Here is a 22,998-nt window from a genome sequence, read left to right as displayed (position 1 = left end):
ATACACATATACAATGATAAATTATCTAAGTGAAAAATACACTTCAATATTCTGTCATGTAAGTGCAAAAGCCAATAACCATAAGCATTCAAATACATAAGGTCATCACTAATCAGCACACCTCAGGTTAGAGGCTACTATCTTTATGGTGGCAAATAATGTGACATGTTTCACAAAATCAATAATTCAAGAGGTTCTTTATTTCTGTTTTTTCCCCCTCTGAAGAACAGGACTTCACGTGTCTCTTTCCACCTCTGATATAATTCAGAAAGAATAATATCAAGTCTTAATTTAAAATGAGTGATGTAGTACAGAGTTTCAGACCATATATCTCTTCAAAGCTGTCAGTTTCCTTTCACTACTTTTCCTATATTCCAAAAGCAATTTTAAATTAAACATAGATCAATAACAAATCTTCCAGTTGCTGTCTTATTTATGGCATTGCAAGAAGAGATACTGATGTTATTTTTATAAGCCAAGATAGACACTTTCTGATTCCTTTAGAATTTAAATTAAAACAACTAAAATGTTTTAGGAATTTCATTAACCATGAGATGTCTACTATTTTGATGACCTTAAGTATTATTCCCTCATGTGTCTCTCATATAAGGTACAGGAAAGCATGTCCTATATATTATATGGGAGAAGAACCTCAGTTTTCATAGCCCAAACTTGATAAGTATAAAATTATGATATGATTTGAGGATTTATAAGGACGATAGATGATTTATCCAAATACCTAAGACCTGATCTATTCCAGATTTATGATACCTCTAAGAATTTAGATGATTTAACTCCAAAGTTGAATGATGAAATATTAGCTAATATATAGCATAATAAAAATTGTAGTTATCAATTTGTAGTTGTGCATTTATATTTAAATGCAACTTATACACACACACACCACAATTTATTACTTTAATGCTTACCTTCAAAATTGTATAAATGCCCAAGGGCCCTCACAGCTCACTACAATCAAGAATTACTATTTGCATTCCCTGACTATGTTGTGGTGTTTGAATCTTTGTGATACCAATATCAGGTTGTCTGTTGTGAACCTTCATTGCCTACTTTTTGTTTTTGGTTTTTTTTTGCGGTACGCGGGCCTCTCATTGTTGTGGCCTCTCCCATTGTGGAGCACAGGCTCCGGACGCGCGGGCTCAGCGGCCATGGCTCACGGGCCCAGCCGCTCCACAGCATGTGGGATCTTCCCGAACCGGGGCACGAACCTGTGTCCCCTGCATCGGCAGGAGGATTCTCAACCACTGCACCACCAGGAAAGCCCCATTGTCTACTTTTTGAACAGGTATGCCTATTGTGATAATCTATGCCTAGTTCACCACTGTATGCTGGGTGTATGAAAGACAGATAACTTGTCTCTTTAGTTCACAGGAATTCAGATTGAGATAAATCATAGTAGAGATACTGAACTCAAGGAGCCTCATCTACATTTGGACCTAATTTATCTTATGAGATTCTGGAATCTGAGCATGATGTAGTAATGAAATATGGCTTTTGTAGTGACATTGGAGGGGTGAGTATATTTTGAATATGGGATTAAAGTAAATAAATGAAAAACAACACAGTTGTAACATCCCAGAAACTGACAAGCTGATTTTTAAAATTATAATGGATGTAAAAGGCCAAAACTGGCAAAGAAAAATCTTAAGAACAAGATTAGTACATTTATACTCCTGGATATCAAAACTCATTATAAAGCTTCCGCAATGAAGACAGAGTGGTTTTGACATACAACAAACAAATAGAGCAGTAGGACAAAATAAGAGTCCAGAAACAGACCATCACGATTACAGACACCTAATTTTTGGCATAAAGCAAGATGGAACAAATGGAAGTACAAAACAAACTGGCAGATTTAACACTGAATATATAAGTAATAACATTCAATGCAAATGGATTGATCTTTAAATTTAAAAAATGAATATTGGGTCAGGATAAAATAAAATTCAATTTTATGCTATTTATAAGAAACACCTCTAAGTATAGTATTTATAAAGGCTTAAGCTAAAAGGATAAAAAAAGATATGCCCAATAAATTCTAAGCAGGAAAAATTGGTAAGAAAAATTAGACTATTTGGGTAAAGCAAAGCATTGCAGGAGATAAGGAAGGTCTATTCGTTGTAACGAAAGGATCATTTCCCCAGGAAACTATAATCATGTTAAATTTCTGCATACCTAATAACAGATAGCACCAAAATATACTAGGTATATATACTAGGTATATACTAGGTATACCTTACAGAATTAAAACAAGAAACAGATGCACAGTCATGGTGGGAGATTTTAACACATAGTTGACAGAATAAGCCCCCCCACCCAAAAGGATATAAAAAATATGAAGGACACAAATATTTGACATAATTGGCACACACAAAACAGTAACAAACAACAGCAGGGTGCATATTCATTGAAAGAGCACATGAAACAGTCACAACATTGACCACATATTGGCCCATATAGCAACACTTAATATATTTGAAATACTGGGAAAACTAATGATGAAGTTTTCTGACCATGGTGCAAATTAACTTAAAAATTAATAACAAAAGGGTAAATAAAAAATATTGTTTGTAAAGTTGGAAACTTACTTCTTTTTTTTGTAGTACACGGGCCTCTCACCGCTGTGGCCTCTCCCATTGCGGAGCACAGGCTCCGGACGTGCAGGCTCAGCAGCCATGGCTCATGGGCCCAGCCACTCCGTGGCATGTGGGATCCTCCCAGACCAGGGCATGAACCCGTGTCCCCTGCATCGGCAGGCAGACTCCCAACCACTGCACCACCAGGGAAGCCCAGAAACTTACTTCTAACTAATGTGTGGGTCAAAAAGAATTCAGAGTAGAAGTAAGAAAATATTTTGTACTGAATAATAACAAAATATGACATACCAAAACTTGAACAGTATAGTTAAAATAGAATATTGAGATGTATAGCCTTAAACGTTATTAGAAAAAGGCTAAAAATCAGTGAGTTAAGCTATGCATCCACCTTAAGGAATTAGGAAACAAATAGCAAAAATTAACACAAATAAATTTGAAGGTAAGATAAGAAAGAAAGGTACGAGCAGAAGTTGGTGAAAAAGAAAACAAACATGTAATAAACAATGAAGCCAGAAGTTGATTCCTTGAAAAGACTTATAAAATTGCTAAACTTCTGATGAGAGTGACAAGTAAAAAGAGACACCAAAATAATGAAATGAAGTGGAATGAAAAAGAATATACCACTATTGATACTGTAGAAAACTAAAATTACTAAGAGGATATTGTAAGCAATTTTTTGTGATGTTTGAATTTTAGATAGAAAGTCTAAGATTTTTTCTATTAATTAAGATAATGTGATAATATTCTATGGATAGACAAATTGACCAATCGAACAGAATAAAATCTAGAAGCAGACTCACAGATAGACACAATATATCACAGAGTTGATATTGTAGATCATCAATAAGGAAAATATAGGCTTGTTAATAAATGTTGAGACAATTGAACATAGAAAAAAATTAAGCTGGACCCATACCTCACACCATAAATTGGAATCAATTTTAGATGGGTAAAACACTTAATATTAAAAACAAACGGCAGAACTTTAAGAAGAAAATAGCTTCATGAAATTAGGTCTGGGGGATTCTTGAACACTATATGCAAGCATTAACCATAAATCAGGAGAAGCCATTTATAGCACATACAACCATAAAGGAGAAAGGAGAGGCAGTTTATAACAGTGGTTAAGGTCAGGGATTGTGAAGTCATACAACCTAGGATAGAACACCATCTACATCACTTACTAGCTATGTGACCTACATAAAGTTATTTAACCATTCTACATCTCAGTTTCTTAATTTGTAAAACAAGACTAACAATGATGTCTATCCCCTAGATAAAACAAGATAATTTGTATAACGTGCTTAGAACATTTCCTGGCACATAATAACCCCTGTAAACATGTATAAATCTATTATTATTATTCATAATACATTGAAAATCATTCCAATGAATCAATTAAAGTAGACTTACAATTCAATGGAAAAATACAAAAAGGCACTTCACAGAAAGAGTAAACTCCAATAGCCACATACATATAAGAAAGGTTCAATCTCATAAGTAATCAGATAAATGCAAATTAAAACAAAATGTAACAGCGTTCCATAGCCACCATTTTGGGGGAAAAAACAAGTCTACTATACTCATGTTGGTGACAATGTGAAGCAAGAAAACACTCACATATTCAGTCATCCACTGGGTGGGACTGTAAAATAGTTCAATTCCTAGAACATTCACATACTCTATAACCTAGCAATTCTTAGATTTATATCCTAGGGAAGATCTTATGATAATACTCCAGGAAACATGTACAAAAATTATCCTACAACCTTGTCTGTAATAGAAAATTATTTAAATCTGTTCAAATATCCATTCAAGATTAAACTGAATAAATAAATTGTGGGAAAATAAATGAATCACAGCTATACAAATTAACATGGATCTTACAAATATAATGTTGAACAAAATAAACTAAGTCACAAAAATTTTATGTGTGTGATTTCATTTACACAATGCTCAAAACATAAAAAATTTAAAACAATATAATTCATGATGTTATACATGTACACATACATATACATAATATCTAGGAAAGCAAGAGAATAGTTATTAGAGGTCAAAAGAGAGAGAGAGAGCAATTACTCTAGGGAAACAAGATGAAACCAGAAGGTCACATAAAGCTCTTATGAGGAAGCTCTTATAAGTTTATATATATCCTTGTATATGCATGATAATTTCCTCAATAAAAATAAATTTTAGAAAGGATAAAAAATGTATTGCACAGTTGGAAAGCTGTCCAAAGTATTTTTTAAATAAGCAAAAGATGCTTTAGAAGCATTTGGTATGATTCTATTTTTGAAGAAGATATGTATATATGAAAATATCTTGAAGAATATCCATCAAAATATCAAAAGCAGTTACCTTCGGGTAACAATGACTGGGGAGAGGTAGCCATTAACTGTATAGTCATTTCTGTAAATTTTTTTTTTAAGAAAATGTATTCACTATAGTAATAAGATAGAAAAAAACTTTAAATGTAATAAGTAAGCTTAAATTACATTATATATTTCACAAGTCCTTGTTTACCTCTTTCCATGTCAATGTATAGCCTTGCACAATGTCATGTTTAATGACTGTAGACTATCCCACTGTGCCATGTACCTTTTTTAAATTAATTTTTATTGAAGTATAGTTGCTTTACAATGTTGTGTTAGTTTCTACTGTACAGAAAAGTGAATCAGCTATACATATACATACATCCCGTCTTTTTTGGACTTCCTTCCCATTTAGGTCACCACAGAGCATTAAGTAGAGTTCCCTGAGCTATACGGTAGGTTCTCATTACCAAGTACCTTTTTGATTTAGTCAGTGTTTATTGCTGGGCATTTAGCTTGTTTTACTTACTTATCTTACATGGGCACACTTGCAATTCAATTTCTTATAATTTCCATAAAATAAATTTCTAGAAGTGGATTTGCTGGATCATAACATATGCAAAATTTTAAGGCCAAAAATGCAGGAAGTCATCATAATTTGACAGCAGTGTTTCAATGGTAAATTTATTATTCACGTATTGGTACTGGGTTTTGTTCAATTACAAATGTTATGTAAGCTCAGAGAGATTTGAAAGGCTTAGTTACCAAAATTAGACACAATAATAATTCCAGCAAGGGCCCAGACTTGATCTCTTGAAAAAAGAAAGAAATGTAGAATGCCAAAATATCTTAAGCAAAGAATGCATCCCATACATTCCTGTCACTCCATAGTTGGTATATTACCTCATATGTGGAAATGCTCAGAAAGTGCTTACTTAGCTGGAAATTCTAAGTTTGCCTGACTCACAGGAGATTCACAGGGAAAACACAGAAAAGTTAGAAGAACTTAACTTTTTAAGTCCATATTAGAACAACACATTTCAACCCTTCTTAGCATCATCAGTTTAAAGGCTGTGTATTCACTTTGGCAACCAATTACACTAAAAGATATAAAATCAAACTGGAGAGGGACTAGACATATAGTAATTCTCTAAGTATTACATCAGCGGGGGGGAAAAGTGGATATAAATAATCCAAAGATCTTTATTTATCTTGACATTTCATAAATGGATCACAAGCTATGAATGTTGAGGCTGTGTGATAGCTCAGCACTGTGAGTCAGTAACTGATTTTATGCCAGAGAGCACAATTCTCATGTTAGATTAGAGACAACACTGTTGATTAGAATGGGGATAAGTAAAGTTCAGCCAAGTCATAGAGAGACATGCAGATCTCACAGTGAATGTTCCCTTTTTGCGGAGTAGAATTAAATTTAAATTCTACTACTCTCTTTAGTTAGGGTCAAGCTTTATCATTAGATTAAGTCCAAATTCCTCCTTTATGTTTTAAATAGGTCAAAAGATATACTGAATGGACAGAGAAAAAATTTTAAAGGTAAAACTTGATCATTAGTTTTGTTTGCATAGGCTGTATACTTCATTTTATAGAATTTATAAGAGTAATTTGTATGAAGCTATTCAGAAAAATTGCTTGTGATTTGGTAAGCTACTTTTCTCATAAAAGGTATCATTAGAATCTCTTCTGCATTTATTGAGAGGAGAAATGATTTTACTCATTTTGTATAATTTCTAAAATAACACTTAAACATTAATTTAGTCATTCAACAAACATTTATTAAAAATGTGTACTATATGCAAAAGCACAAAACTTGTACCTGTGAGGCTGTAAGGATTTTAACATGCAGTTCCTATGCTCAAGAAAAATATATAATAAAACAATCAAATAAAACCATGTTTATAAAACACACAGTATTAAATGATACAATAAAGGTATAAAGTGCTGTGCTTGTTAAGAGCATAGAAACACCTCAAGGTAGAGGGATCCAACATTTTCATGAAGGTGTCATTTTAGCTGAACTTTGAGGATGGGTGGGAGGGGCAAACTATAAAGAAACTATGGTGTGATAAAAAGCACAGGGCATATAAATGGGTCATTTAATTTAATTTAGAGCACGGGTTGCAAAATGAAGAATATGAGGACCCATGGCTGAAAAGGTAGGAGAGCTGGGTCATTACTTCTGGGTGTATTTTGGAGTCACCAAGGTTCTTGGTCAGAGGAGTGACTTTATCAAAGTCATGCTTTAGAGAACCTGGTACATTTTTAGTTTTTAGGATGAAGTGAACTATAAAATATTGGGGGACAGCCTTATAAGTCAGAGTACTACTACAAGAAGTACAGGAGGATGACGACAGTCCTTTACAGCTCTAGACAAAAGATTTGCATTCATAGCCCTTTGTCTTACTTAATTTGGAATTTCTTCCAAGTTTCCTGGATAGTCAATGCATACCTTTTCAGGAGGGAATTATGAGAATGATTTTTCAACTTCTGTCAGGACCTGTCCAGGTGTGGAGATCTGCAGTAATTATGGGATAGCTTAGCCCAGAGATTAGGAAGTTAGTTAGTAGCCGGCTTCAGGGCACAGAAAAAAGGAAAAGGGCAGCAAGGTTAAAGATGCTACAAGGGGTTACACTTGAATTGCTTCTCAAAGTAACTCTAGAAGGCTTTATGTGCCTTTCTTAATTGATCCATGCTTAACAATAGCTACATCTGTCTGATATTCAGTTGTGCAGGAACATGTGATGAGGCAGAGGTGCTGAGTGCCCTTAAGGGGCATCTCAGAAAAGAGATGCTGTGAGAGAGGGTAGCTGCTAGGACCAGTCATGGGGGTTCTAGCCTCTCACTCCACCTAACCTCAGCAAATTTATAAAGGTTTCTTGGATATCCACCAAAGGGAGTCATCAAGGAGAAAAACTCACTCAATGTTCAAAGAAGATAAAATACTTAAAGGACTCTACTCCCTAAATACCATCCCAGAAGGAAGCATTCCTGAGAGAAAGTTACTTGGCACCCACAATCTACTTTACTGTTATCTATTTACTGTTGGATTTGAAGGTCAGGTAGAAAATATTGGTCTTCCAGTGTATTCCTAATTGAGGGGAAGAAGAGTAATAATTTTTTGCCCTCCTGAGACATAGGAAGCTTGGAGCTCTGAAACTTTGGGGATGTGACTTGAGCAAGCTATAGAAATCTTGATTCAAAACTCAGTTTTCAAATACTGTAGGGAGTATGGCATGGGAAAAGAAAGTTAAGTGCAGATGCATCAAAATATATAGCTGTTTCTTATATACCTAACAAGGAAATTATTTCTGTAGCTGATAATTGTATAATTTATATATGAATTATATATGATATATAAAGATCATTATCTCTATATTTACATCTATCTATCTATCTATCTTTTTTTAATGTATGAAGGACCTAGGATGTTGGAATCAATTCAGTGCATAGAAGCGTTGGCATAGAGAGGCAAATTCACAAAAAACACTGTTAACAAAGGGATTTCTAATTCAGATTGATTTGATTAGCAATAATCTTTAAATCTAATTTCTCAGGTAATGTTTCTTTCATCATTTTCTAGGGTAGCAAGCTGATGAACATCTCATTTACATTTTTATTAGCCTATAAAGTTTTCCTGTTTATGCTTTTTTTTACCTTACCCCGAAAGCAATACTTAATGTTTAATAATAGCTTATAGAATCTATGGCAAAGACTTAGGTGCGAAAAAGAAAAGTGACACTTAGCTAGCATACCCTTACATCATTATTACAATTAATACATACTTAAAACATTGTTTCTGAGACCATAAAATTACTGATTATGATCTATGATTTTGTCTCAATTTCCAGACCAAAAGCCTAGACAGTAGGAGACTGCCTCCTTGCCTTTAATAAACAGTATTCTGTAACACAGGGCACATTCAGTAACTGGAGCATAGAGTTTCTGGCTTCGACTTCTGAGAAAACCACTTTTGAATGCCACAGAAGATATAGTGTTCCTAAATCAAGTCTCAGTTATTTAAGACTGTGTGTTTAGTTTCAGACTTAACGAATTTGACATGAAGCTTTCTCAGACTTTGCCATCATAGAACTGCAAATGACTATTCAGACCAAGTTTAAAGTTAATACCAATGAATAGTGATAAGAATACCTATCCATCATTAATGGATAGAGTAATATTTAAGCAATAATTTATAATGATGTGTATTGACTGGTATAGTTGGTCCTTGCCTATGCTTTTTGTACCTGAATTGTGGTAGCCCATTATGTTCATATAGGATTTGTTCCTCTGTCTGCAAAATTTGGGAGAAATCAGAGATAAGTTAACAGTGCTGCATACTGTGAAATCACATAGAGTTACATACCAGAATCTCAGAGAAAGAAATACAGACAGACGGACCCAGAGAGAGAAAGTTTCTAAACTTTTTTTACAAATCCAGCATTGATTCCAAAGCCCAACAAAGATCATTGCAATGGACTGAATGGGTCCTGAACTCTGTCAAATTCATATGTTGAAGTCCTAAACCCCAGTACCTCAGAATGTAATTGTATTCTGAGATAAGATCTTTAAAGACATAATTAAGTTACGGTGGTCCCTAATCCAATACAACTGGTATCCTTACAAGAAGAGGAGATTAGGACAGAGAGAGAGAGACAACAGACATCTGTACACCAATACAACCATGTGAACATGCAGCAAGAAGGCCATCTGCAAGCCAAGGAGAGAAGTTTCAGAAGAAACAAAACCTGCCTACACCTTGATCTTGAACTTTTAGCTTCCAAACTGTGAGAAAATAAATTGTTATTTAAGTCATCTAGTCTGTGGTATTTTGTTATGGAAGACCTAGCAAACTAATATAATAACACAAAAAAGAAAACCATAGACTAACTTCACTTATGAAATATTAGCAAAACAAGTTTAGTAGCAAGCTAAGAGAATAATGTGCCTTGACCAATTGTATCATTCTAGGAGTACAAAATCATTCAATGGAAGAATGACAATTGTTCTGGAAGCATCAGCCAATGCAATTAGGAAAGAGAAAAACAAGATTTTAATTATTAGAAGGAAGCAATATTATTACCACATATAGGAAATATAATTGTCAACCAGGAATATACAAAAGACTCACCTAAGATATCTACTCGAAACAATAAATCAGTAAGTTCAATGGTTATAAAATTAAAAATCAATAATCAATAAAGTTTCCTATATATAAACTATAACAAATTAAAAAAATACAGTGGGGCTTCCCTGGTGGCGCAGTGGTTAAGAGTCCGCCTGCCGATGCAGGGGACACGGGTTCGTGCCCGGTCCAGGAAGATCCCACATGCTGCGGAGCGGCTGGGCCCGTGAGCCATGGCCCCTGAGCCTCTGCATCTGGAGCCTGTGCTCCGCAACGGGAGAGGCCACAACAGTGAGAGGCCCGCGTACCGCAAACAAACAAACAAACAAAACAATGTCATTTGCATTAGCAGCTAAAAGATAAAATCCCTAGGAATAAATTTTAACAAACTCACAAGGGAAATATTCTGCAGAAACATAAACAAATGGAAAGAAACATATTGTTCTTGAATAGGAAGACCCAATATTATGGGATTATTTATTTTTCCTAAACTAATATATAAATTAGGACTTAACCTAGTTAGGATACCATCACATTTTTTCCTTAGGAAAAAAAAGCAAATAACAATAAAATCAGAAACAAAATAGAACAAATAAAAAATGATAGCCTACTTTGTTAGCAATTGTGTTCTAGGCAGTGCCTAAGACTTAACATATATTAAGTCACTTAATACACACACACACACAGCCAACATGGTAGGTAATAATATAATCTCCTTTCTAAAATTAGAAAACTGAGACCCAGAAAGGATAAATGACTTTCCCAATGGCATACAGCTAGTAAGTGGCAGATATTTTCTGAGATTTAAATGTAGAGAGTCTGGTTTTGGAGTCCATGCTTTTTATTAGTGTAATCTAGTGCCTCTAAAGTTCATATAAAAATTTAAAATGTAAGAATAGTCAGGAAATTCTGAAAACAAAGAAGTGCCAGGGGAGGGTACCTGCACTTTTAGATATTAAAACATAACCTAAAGGTACACTAACTAATAAAAGAGTTGTGTTTTCTATTAGCATTGGAATACACAGATAGACCCAAATACAAGACAAAGGGGAAAATAAGGAGTATTTAATACATATTGTTTGACTACCTGAATAACCTTTTGGGAAGAAAAATAAAAACTGAATTCCTATTTCATTCCTTATACTAAAAGATATTCCTGATAAAATCTACATATAGGGGGGGAAAACAAAATTAAAAGTACTTGAGGTAAATATTTGTGATTTCCTTTTTACACAATCTTTAAAGGACCAAGTCTTTCTAAGCAGAGGCCACAAAGCAAAAAATTAAAAATCTAGTCACATAAATTTGAAAACATGTATTAAAAAATGCTTAAAGAGGAAACTAATAAAACAGGCTGCAACAGATATGACAAAGCTTAAATCTTCAATGTACAAGGGTATCTTCCAAGTCAGTAAGAAAAAAAAGTTAATACAAAAATAGGCAGCCTATGGGATAAGGAATTCAAAGAATCAACAGTGTATCAATTAAAAAAACCTCAATCCCTTATATTTAACAAGATTTTATTATTTATATAATTGGGAAAGATAATAGATATTGCTATTTTATGCAAAGGAAAGCAGGTATTCATACTGTAAAAGGTAAATAAATCCACTTTTTGAAAGGCTTTTTGGAAATAATTATCAAAATATAAAATTCACATACCCTTTTGCCCAGCTACAAATATACGCATAAATAATCATGGATGTTAAAAAGATAAGTCCATTACACCCCTCCTACCACATCAGCGTTCACACGTTAATGGCATTTCCAGGGTTCAACTATGTTGTAGCATGTATCAGTACTTCATTCCTTTTTATTGATGAATAAAATTCCATAGGATGGATATATCAAATTTTATTTATTCACTCATCAGCTGATATACATTTGTTTCTACTCTTTGATTATCATGAATAATAATGGTATGAATGTTCATGTACAAGTTTTCATGTGTCTTAGGTATATACCTAAAGTGGAATTACTGGGTCCTATAGTAATTCTATGTTTTACTTCTTCAGGAACTGCCACACTGTTCCAAAGCAGCTGTACCATTTTATCTTCCCACCAATAATGTATGTGTGTTCCAATTTCTCCATATCCTTACCAATTCTTGATACGATTTATTTTATTATATTCATCTTACTGGATATGATGTGGTATATCACTGTGGTTTTGACTTGCTTTTCCCTAATGACTAATGATGGACATCATTTCACGTGCTTCTTGGCCATCTGTATACCTTCTTTGGAGAAATGTCAGTTCAAATCCTGAGCCTATGTTTTAACTGGGTTATTTATAATTATTGTGTTGTATCTCTGTTATATTTTAAACTTTCATTTATATTAAATACTGCTCCTATAAGATTTTACATCTCAGAAAGGAAAAGAGAGGTTAATATGCATGGAGTGCCTACTATGTGTCATAGTACGAGGCACATGTTACACATAATGAGTAGTCATTATCCTGAGCTCTAGAAGAAGCCCTGAATGATGCTTCAAAACTTATTAAAATAATTTGAATTGGGGTCAGCCAAAAGCAAAATTGTAAAACAAACGAAGGTGGTACCTCTTACTAATTATTCATTCATATTTTCAAGCTACCTTTCTCTCAGATATCTTTAAATCTTATTTCTCCTAATACTTTTTAGGGTAGTGTTTCTTAAATTTGAATATGTATATCAATCACCTGGGAATCTTGTTAAAGTGCTGACTTTAGGTAGGTCTGAGATTCTATTTTTAAACTAGTTCCCTGATGATCCTACATTGCTGGTCAGTGGACCATATTTCAATTAGCAAGGTTTTAGTGTATGAACTGATTACTAAGATTTTAACTATAAGAGCTAACCTCAAGGATTAGGAAATTTTGCATTTTTACAGAGGTGCCCTAAAATTTATAACTGCTTCAAAATCTAAAGAGTGAGTCTATGGTAGGCAGGGGAATTGATACTCTTGAACAGGGGCCTTATCTAGCATGTAAGAGGTGGTACACCCATTCAGGAAGAGGTCCTACTTGGCCACTTCCTCTAATGGAGGTGTTCCTAGCCTGACAACTTGAACACATGCTGTGACTACATAATGCAGGTTTAGAACCTGAAGGTTTAGTTGAAATTTTTCTTCCAGCATCAATTTATAATGAAAATAGAGGAGTAGTTGAAAAGAACTCCAGTTACACTACTGGTTGAACTGTATACATTTTGCTGTTTTGCTAAATAAAGGCATTTATAATTATAACATGATTCTGATATAAACCAACCCTGTTGAAATAAATAAACCTTGAAAACGTTATGCTCAATAAAAGAAGTCAATCACAAAAGATCACATATTTTATGATTCCATTTATATGAAATGTCTAAAATAGCCAAAACTACAGAGATGGACAGTATGTTAGTGGTTGTCTAGGTCTAAGCAGTGAAGGGTAGATGGGACTGATGGCTATTGGATATTACGTTTCCTTTTGGGTGACAAACATGTTCTAAAATTACAGTGATGATTATACAATTCTGTGAATTTGCTAAAAAAAACCATTGAGTTGTACATTTAAATGGGTGACCTACGTGGCATATAAATTTTATCTCAACAAAACTGTTTAAAAATGTAATGCAGAAATATCAGAGATAAGGAATAGAGCTTAGAAGAATGGGTTTCATATAAAGAGGTACCAGAATACCTTGATGTGCTTAGTCTTTGAGACAATTCAGAGCTGAGAATAGAGCACATTTCCCTGACATTTAAATTCTAAGTTTCTATCTACCACTTCCAAAGCTTAAATTCTGGTCAGGTGGGCTGAGAAGTTGCTGTTTGGATTAAAAGAAGGGCAGTGTAGCATTGTGAGAGCTGGCTCTGACACCACACAGCATGTAAACACCCACTCTTCCAATTATTACCTCTGTCACCTTGGACAAGTTACATAACTCCTCTCTGCCTCAGTTTTTTCATCTGGGAAATGAGGATAAAATCTCGAATGAAGATGAAGTCAGTTTTCTGATTCCAGATGAAGTTCATAAGGGATTATTGCCTAGTCATAAACTGGAGGCATATCTGATACTTTTAAGCTATAAAACTCATGAGTATATTATCTCTTTAAAAGGGAGGGAGAGAGAGAGAGAGAGAGAGAGAGAGAGAGAGAGAGAGAGAGAGAGAGAAACCACATTTTATAATTCCAAGAATTCACTTGTTTGTGCCTTTGGAAAGAAAACTCAAGCCATTTTAAAAGAAATAACAGGGTCAGAAGCTTCTTGGTATACAAAACTCTCTCCTGAAACATTCAGATGATTTAGTTAAGAATGAACTGGAACAACATCAACAACATTTCCTTGAAATCAGATATAAATTCCAAAAGAACTGGGAAGCATTTGTGAAGTAGTGCTTGAGTAAGTGCTTACAATCCAAAAATGGGATGAGGTAGGATAGAATAAATTCAACTATGAAAATAATATTATCACCTGCACAAAGTATATATGAAACTATGCCTTTCTGTGAAAAAGAAAACACTCCATAGTCCCTATACATTATATATTGCATCATCCCAGACATGCTTTTCTCTTTGCTATTCAGTTGCCTAAAGCTACACATAATTGATTTGTCTCCTGATAACTGCAGAAATGACTGCGTGAAACACCAAAGTGTAACAGATTTTAAAAGAGATACTCGAGACTAAGTATGAAGTGGGGTGTATACACTTGGGGTGTATGTATGTGTGTGCATGTGAGGGTATGTGTGTGTATTGAATGCTCACATACATGCATTATATCTCCATGGGTTCTTATGCCCATTTACTAAGTGCCATATACAGTTATACTTGAATCAATTAATATTGCTTTAATTGTACATGTAGCAATATCTGGGCCTTAGATAGTAACATATTCAGTTTCTGTTTCGTTTTCTCAATACTTGTTTAGTGTCTTATGGCTGCAAGCCCTGTTTCAGCAATACAGACAAGAGTCATAAGGGAGTAATTGTTTTTTTTAATTACAAAACTACAGATGTGAAGTCAGATAACCAGGTTTGAGTCCTATCCATCTCATTTATTTATTATCTGCATGGTCCTGTGGAAGTCATTTAACTTCTTCAATCCTCAGTTTCCTCACTGGTAAACTGAGTCTAAAGGTAACTATCTCACAGGTGAACCAAATGACAAACGTATGTGAATGATAAAACACTATCACATGTTAGTTAATTGTTCTCATTTTCCATGCTTGAGAGAGTATATGACTCATGTACCCTCTGGACTCAAAGGGGAGAAGAGGGTTTAATGCATGTTTATTGATTGTCGACAGAATCTCTGGCCTTGCATAAAGCAGCACATGCATATGTATTGATAGATGGATAAATTAGTCAGGGAGAAGTAGTGAGACTCAGGACAACCAATATTTGCCTGCTTTTCAGAGCACAGTAAATCTAAATCTGAGTCTCAAATTGCAGTCAGCATGTCTAGGAGTTTGCAGCACGTGTTCTCCTCTATTATTGAAGAAGACAGCTGCCTAGTCAATGTAAATTTTATTGTAAAATTGTTTAATAGAATTTACAATTATGGGAGGACAAACACACTTGAGACACTAATGGAGGGTCTGAATTTGATATGCGTAGACAAAGAAGCCTGTCAGACTTAGCATCAGTTATTGTTTCACAGAAAAATGTGGGCAATAAAGGAAAGTGACTACTAATGAAAGGAAACTCCCACTGATCCATTGCCACCATTCCTGCTAACCAAGAGTAAAAACTAGGAGTGGAATAAGCATCTAAATTTTTGGTATAGCAAATAAATACTATTATGTATATTTTACCCTATTGCACTCAACATTTCTACACCATATGATACCCAGGATCTTTATCTATTGACACTCTCTATACCCTTAATTATTGTGAGACTATATTATCCTTGTTTCCCTCATACCACTCTGACCAATCCTTCTTTGTCTCCTCAATGGCTATTCAGTAATTCCTAAAGTCTCTGTGGATGTTCTCTTAGGCTTAGCCCTTGGCCAAATTTCAGCTACTGTTATGGCTGAAAATATCACATATAATTTCCAAAAACTTTCATTAAGTCCCAACTTCTCCACTGAATACTAGTTGTATATTTTTAAATGATTAACAAACATTTCCACTTGATAATTTGTATGTGATCAGCAAATCAACGTGTCTGGAGGTAACTGGTTTTTCCTCAGAATTGAATCCTTTACCCAATCCTTTATCTTTGTCTATTTAATCATCATATCATCACTCTGGAATCCACACTAAATACTGAAGTCAGAGAAATCCTCTTCAACACATTATTTATCATGTCTCCAATCATTCTCTTGCTCAAAAAGTCTCAATGGCTCCTCATTTCCTAGTGGAAAAAAATCCTATTGGCTGTAAGTGTCTTTAAGAGTGGGAACTTCTGTGTTTTATTCATCTGTTTATCTACCACACCATATAGTCTTGTGTATTGTACATCATAAACTATAATAGTTACTTATTGAATTGAGTTAAACTCCTTGGACTTCCATTTTCAGTTTCTTTCTTTTTTTTTTTTTTTTTTGCGGTACGCAGGCCTCTCACTGTTGTGGCTTCTCCCGTTGCGGAGCACAGGCTCTGGACGCGCAGGCTCAGTGGCCATGGCTCACAGGCCAGTCGCTCCGCGGCATGTGGGATCTTCGCGGACCGGGGCACGAACCCGTGTCCCCTGCATCGGCACGCGGACTCTCAACCACTGCGCCACCAGGGAAGCCCTTCGGTTTCGTTAATCTGGTCCATTCCTAACATCCTACAAGGACCCTTCACAATCTGTTTCATGCTATCATTCTATTCACTCTCCCCTAAATGTACTCGACTCATTTGTCCTCAGTTTTAGACATGATTCCTCTTCTTTTCTATGTCCAGTTCTTACCACTTTTCAAAGTTCAGCCCAATTTCAAACCACCTCTCATAAATCCTTCCCTAAATCTTCTAGTCCACCTTGATCTCTATTCCCAGTAAAATCCTAACACTTCTAAATTTGTGTTCTTTGCCATTCCTTGCTATGTAATGATCATATTTCTAATTATTCCTAATATCAAACCCACTCTGATCTTTGACTCTTTCTCTTCTATAGTTATGACTATATTGATATTTTACTTTTGAATTGCTTATATAAACTTTCTTGTGTATTTATTTTGTGTGTCCAGCTACACTATAAAGTCTTTAGGGGGAAAATCTATGCCTTATTTTCTTGTATCATTCCCACATTCTAGCACAATGTTATGGAAAAAGTAGAGGCTCAAAAATATTTGCTAAATGGATGAATGAGTGTGTGTGTGTGGAAATGCATTAAATGTGGGTATTGCAGTTAACAGCTGTGAAGGAAATATTTCAAATTAAAAAATTCTGTATTTTGAATATGATGCTTTCAGGTTTTTTGGATACCATTTTCCTATATGATCTGTAACTTAATTAGCTCATTAGATAAGAAGAGAATAAAGACTAACGTATATATACCTGCTTTATGCAGTATCCATGATTGACTATAAAAGTCATTAAATGTTATACCAGAGCTAATGAAGGAAGTTGGAGAACCCATGGAGAACCATGAGACAAGAGTAGAGATCTATTTGGAATTATTTTGGTAAAATTTGCCCTAAGGCTGGTAGAATCAATATATCTCCTTCCATACTATGATAAAGCAAGAAAACAGTTATTTGAGTAGGAGATGAAGAGACCAAGCTCTTAACCACCTTGTTTTTGACCCTGTTATAATTCTATCACTCAAAAATGTGATTAGCTTAGTACTAGACAAAAAGGATTTTGTTTTGCAAAACATATTCTGAAAAGAATATGTGGCACATATATACAATAGAATATTACTCAGCCATAAAGAAACAAAATTGAGTTATTTGTAGTGAGGTGGATGGACCTAGAGACTGTCAAACAAAGTGAAGTCAGTCACAAAGAGAAGAACAAATACCATATGCTAACACATATATATGGAATCTAAAAAAAAAAAAAAGGTTCTGAAGAACCTAGGGGCAGGACAGGAATAAAGACGCAGACATAGAGAATAGACTTGAGGACACGGGGAGGGGGAAGGGTAAGCTGGGACGAAGTGAGAGAGTGGCATGGACATATATACACTACCAGATGTAAAATAGCTAGTGGGAAGCAGCCGCCTAGCACAGAGAGATCAGCTTGGTGCTTTGTGTACACCTAGAGGGATAGGATAGGGAGGGTGGGAGGGAGACACGAGGGAGGAAATATGGGGATATATGTATACATATAGCTGATTCACTTTGTTATACAGCAGAAACTAACACACCATTGTAAAGCAATTATATTCCAATAAAGATGTTAAAAAAAACCCCAAACTTCTGTCATTTTCCTGGCATTAAGAGGTTGAATGTGTTAGTCACTGGGACTTAATGTCTACCTCATTAATTCTTCTACCCAGACTTCATATAATTACCTTCCCTTTATCACTAACCTCGGTTTCTTTTTTGGAAACCATTTACATTTAAGTGATTCTAATGGGATTTCCCCTCTCCTAATAAGTAATACAAATTCATTTATATTTATAATAAATATCATAAGAAAGATTTATTTTCTGGGAAATAAGATAATTTACTTTCAGGGAAATATAGTAAGGAGTGGAAATCTCAACATGAAGGAAACTATTTCGCTCCCATTGAGATATATTAATATTTATTGAATGAAGAGCCCTTCATCTTGACACTGTTAAGAGGGATGACTCACACCTATTTTACAGGTTTTATTTATGATTTTATATGCAGCTCTATTTGTTCACAATTGTGCATGTGTGTGTAAGTGAGGAAAGTACACTTTAACTTGCAACATGACTAAAAGGGAGAAATAGATAACTACTTAATAATGAAGACATAAGACTGCTTATTTATTACACTGTTGAGCTTACATGTGATTACCACAATTAATAGAGTGTGAAAATCACGTAAGTTTGAGTAAAATGACCATGATTCCAGACATGGCTTTTTTTTCTCAATGGCTTTGTAATCTGTAAAAACAATTACTGTACAGAGCCTTTGTTTTATAACTACTAAATGGCAGTGACAATAAAAACTATTTCATGAGGATATGTTCAGTAAATTAAATAAACAATGTAAATTAAAGTGCTCTGCATATATGAAATTAATATTTCAACAATTAAGTTTAAGATAAGAGCCAGAGTCCCTCCTCTGGCCTTTAAAACATTGCAATCTTGTTTGTAACCATCACCTGACTTTGTCTCCATCACTCTGCCTCCAGCCCATATACACTAGTGACTTTGGCTCACTCATGCCCCTCCAATACACTTAGCTATTTTCTGCCCCAGGGCCTTTGCAGATACTACGATATATATTAATGATAGCTTCACTATATAGCTTATTTAAAATGGTGCCCACTTCTTCACTCTGCTTTCATTTTACCTCATTTTATTATTTTTCTTGTACTCACTACTAACATTATATAATATTTTTTCCTTATTGTTTGTTTTTTCCTTATTGTTTCCTTATAGATAGCTAGTGGGAAGGAGCCGCCTAGCACAGAGAGATCAGCTCGGTGCTTTGTGTACACCTAGAGGGATAGACAACACTACAACTAAATTTCAAACAATTGCCTGTTTTACTTGCTACTCTCACCTCAGTAACTAGAACAGTATCTGGCACACAACAGATGCTTAATAAATCAAATAGTGCACACGTGAATGAATTAATGAATAATTTTTCATTGAGTCCTTACCATGAATGAAGCAATCTGCAAAGTGCTTTATACCGATTATCTAATTTAATCATTACAATAGGCTTATCACTATTTCTATTTTATAAATGAGGAAAACAGAGGTGTCTGAAGGTACAGTAACTTGCTTGAGGTAAATATAGCAAGTGGTGGAAACAGTTGCCTGACTCCAATACCTATGCTTTTAATCACTGCTATATAGCCTCTGTATATCCAGCCATCTTTATATTAATTGATGTTTGATTACACTGTTACAAAATAGACTGAATTTACTATCAAAAGAATATTTATATAGCTTAATTTGAACCCCAAAAGAAATGTGTGTTCATTAGTTAAAATTAAACCAACTCCTAGAATCTCAAAAGCCACCATTTGAAAACAAGAATCCAAAGAGGTAGGTTTGTTTTCACAGGTGGCCAAGATATGACTTACCTCCAGGTGACCAGCAATTGTAGCAATATGCAGGGCAGTGAGGCCGCCATACCCAACCTGCTGTATGTCAGCTCCACCGTGAAGCAGAGAAGTGATCAATTCTGCACTATCCTGCAAGGAAACACATCTTTAGTGTTACTTTTCTCTCAATAGCAGCTTTGAACACTGTGCAACAGGATATATTGATTCCCTGACTGTCAGCCAATTTAGGCGCTCAAAGAAAACTTAAGTGTGATTTCTGGCACAAGAGCACATGAGAAAGCAAAGAGCAGCTCTCAGATGGTTGAAATGTAGGAACAGATGACAGGCTGTTCAATTATAATCAATCTTCTACCACTTGACCATGAAAGACAGAAAGGACATTTACCTATGGTGAGGCTCTTGCAAACTCAACTCAAACGTACATGTAGGTCACTCCAATAAATGTGCTTTCTCCAGAAACTGCACTATTGAACTGGCTGCAGTGGGCCACTTCATGGTAGTTCAGTACTTGATGTTTCTCTAACACATATGTGTCATGGGACCTATACATAATTAACGACATAGTGTCATGGGCTCTATATGTAATTAATCAGTAGTGTCTTTCTTAACTTGACTCATTAAAATGTTTTCGCTCAGTGAAAATGTTTGAAACATTGCTTGAGCATTTAAATTAGAATACTTTATGCAATGACTAAAATAATCCTTCCTTTCTTCACACTATTATTTGCACTGTATTTCTATCTTTGGAGAGACATGGTGCTTTTTAATAATATTAATAGAAATTAACATTCATTGAATTTTTATTATGTAATTAACCTTTCATACCCATTAACTTATTTAAACCTGGCACATGGAGACTTCAAAAATAGTTGTTGATAAAAAATGAATTAAATATTTCTCTAAGTAATCCTATGAAAAATTACTACTATAAACCTCATTTTATAAGTCAGAACACTCAAAAGAGTAATGTGGAGGGCCACATATTCACAAAACTCCAGATCTGGAAGGGAATGCAAAGAAAGCTCTTCATGTTTAACTCTCTCCCTCAAAGTGAGAATTCAAACCACAACTTCTATAATACTTGGCCCATCAATATCTCAAACACACCCAGTGGCAAGAAAATCAAGTCTTCATGGGATAGACATTGCATTTATGCATATACATAAAATTTCAAATGCTGTCAGTTAAGAAAATCCTTCCAGGGCTTCCCTGGTGGCGCAGTGGTTGAGAGTCCGCCTGCCGATGCAGGGGACACGGGTTCGTGCCCTGGTCTGGGAAGATCCCACATGCCGCGGAGCGGCTGGGCCCGTGAGCCATGGCCGCTAGCCTGCGCGTTCAGAGCCTGTGCTCCGCAACGGGAGAGGCCACAGCAGTGAGAGGCCCGCGTACCGCAAAAAAAAAGGAAAAAAGAAAATCCTTCCATTAAAAAATGAAGTTTGATTTCTTAATGCTGTCACACATAAGTGAAGGTTGAGAAGTTATAAAAATTGAAAAACTTTAGCAAAGAACTTCATATAAAAAAATTAATGTTATGGTTTCCAAATCTTCCACTCTACACCTGCTCTAGCAAGAAAGTTAAAGATTTCATCTTCCTTTACTCTTCCATTGCCTCCCTCTGCTCAGTTTACAGACTTAACGTTTTCTCCATTCTAAAAAAACCAAACAAACAGACAAAAAAAAACCCAGCATTTTTTCCACTGAGGTAAGCTAATTTTATCTATATCTTTTCTGTCTCCAAAAATTGACTGATTTAGGAACTTAGCCCTAAGCTATTTTCTCATTCTAATTGCCACCTTTGGTAATTCTTATACAATCTGATAACTTCATTTTTGGTCCTGACTTCTCTGTTAAGTCTAAATTCCATATATCCTGCCTACCAGTGGCATCTCAAATTAAAAATTCAAAAGCGCTCTTGTGAATACCATTCATAATTTCCCAAGTGTGACCTATCATCTCCTAGCATTCCTTATTCACATTAATGGCACTTTCTTATTCCAACTGACCTTGAGTCACTTCAACTCAATCAGTTTCAGAATTCTGCTGGTTTTGACTCACTAGTACCTCTCACATTTCTTCTCCTTATTTCCAACATCACCCTCCATAGCCTCCTGACTGGTCTCCTTGACTAAGCCTTTTTTCATTGCAGTCCATCATCTACACTATTAGCAGATAAATTTTCTTACACACAGTTTCAACCACATCATTCTCCTTTTCAATAAACCTTTCATACACTCAACAAAAACTTCTTGAATATATAAATATGCTCACAACATATGTGTTGAAACAATGTTTGAGCAGTGGGAACACTGAGGTGAGAGAGATAGTTAAATCCCTGCTTTCATGGAGCTTATATTTTTACTGTGTATATATGTGAGAGGAGACAGAGAAAATAAACAAATAAAAAAATATTGTATACAGTGTCATAAAGTACCAATGGCTATAAGAGGAAAGAGGCAAATGATAAAATGACTACTTTAAATTGAGTAGTCAGGGAAAGCTTCACTGAGGAGGTAAACTTTGAGATAAATGGTAAATTCCAAAAAGGGGAAATCTAAGTCACAATTTTGAGGATGGCCATTAAATGACAGGAAATAGCTAGTGCAACAGTCCTAACATGGAAGTAAGCTTAGTGTGTTTAAGGCCAGTGTTGAGTATAAGGTTAAGAAATAAAAGAAGGAAAAAGTATTGTGCAAGATAAGGTCAAAGACATCTGATCTTGTAGGACTTTGCAGGACACTGTATTGGGTATTCAAATTTTTTCCAAGAGCAATAAATAGCAGTAGAATGACATGACACAGAGATAGGGAAGAACA

General features: G+C 35.0%; 1 protein-coding gene across 1 annotated transcript in view; it reads right to left on the bottom strand.

Annotated features, from left to right (window-relative positions):
* Positions 1 to 22,998, bottom strand: part of TNNI3K (TNNI3 interacting kinase) — a 290,251-nt gene that overhangs the window by 228,227 nt on the left and 39,026 nt on the right. The window contains exon 7 of the mRNA XM_027114085.1: positions 20,204 to 20,314. Within this exon, the coding sequence (XP_026969886.1) occupies positions 20,204 to 20,314 (111 nt within the window). The remainder of the gene's footprint in view (positions 1 to 20,203; positions 20,315 to 22,998) is intronic.

The sequence above is a fragment of the Aethalodelphis obliquidens genome, unplaced genomic scaffold, assembly GCF_003676395.1.
Source record: "Aethalodelphis obliquidens isolate GAN/ISIS:26980383/991018 unplaced genomic scaffold, ASM367639v1 scaffold13, whole genome shotgun sequence".
Lineage (NCBI taxonomy): Eukaryota > Metazoa > Chordata > Mammalia > Artiodactyla > Delphinidae > Aethalodelphis > Aethalodelphis obliquidens.
This window is presented reverse-complemented; position numbering and strand designations above follow the sequence as displayed.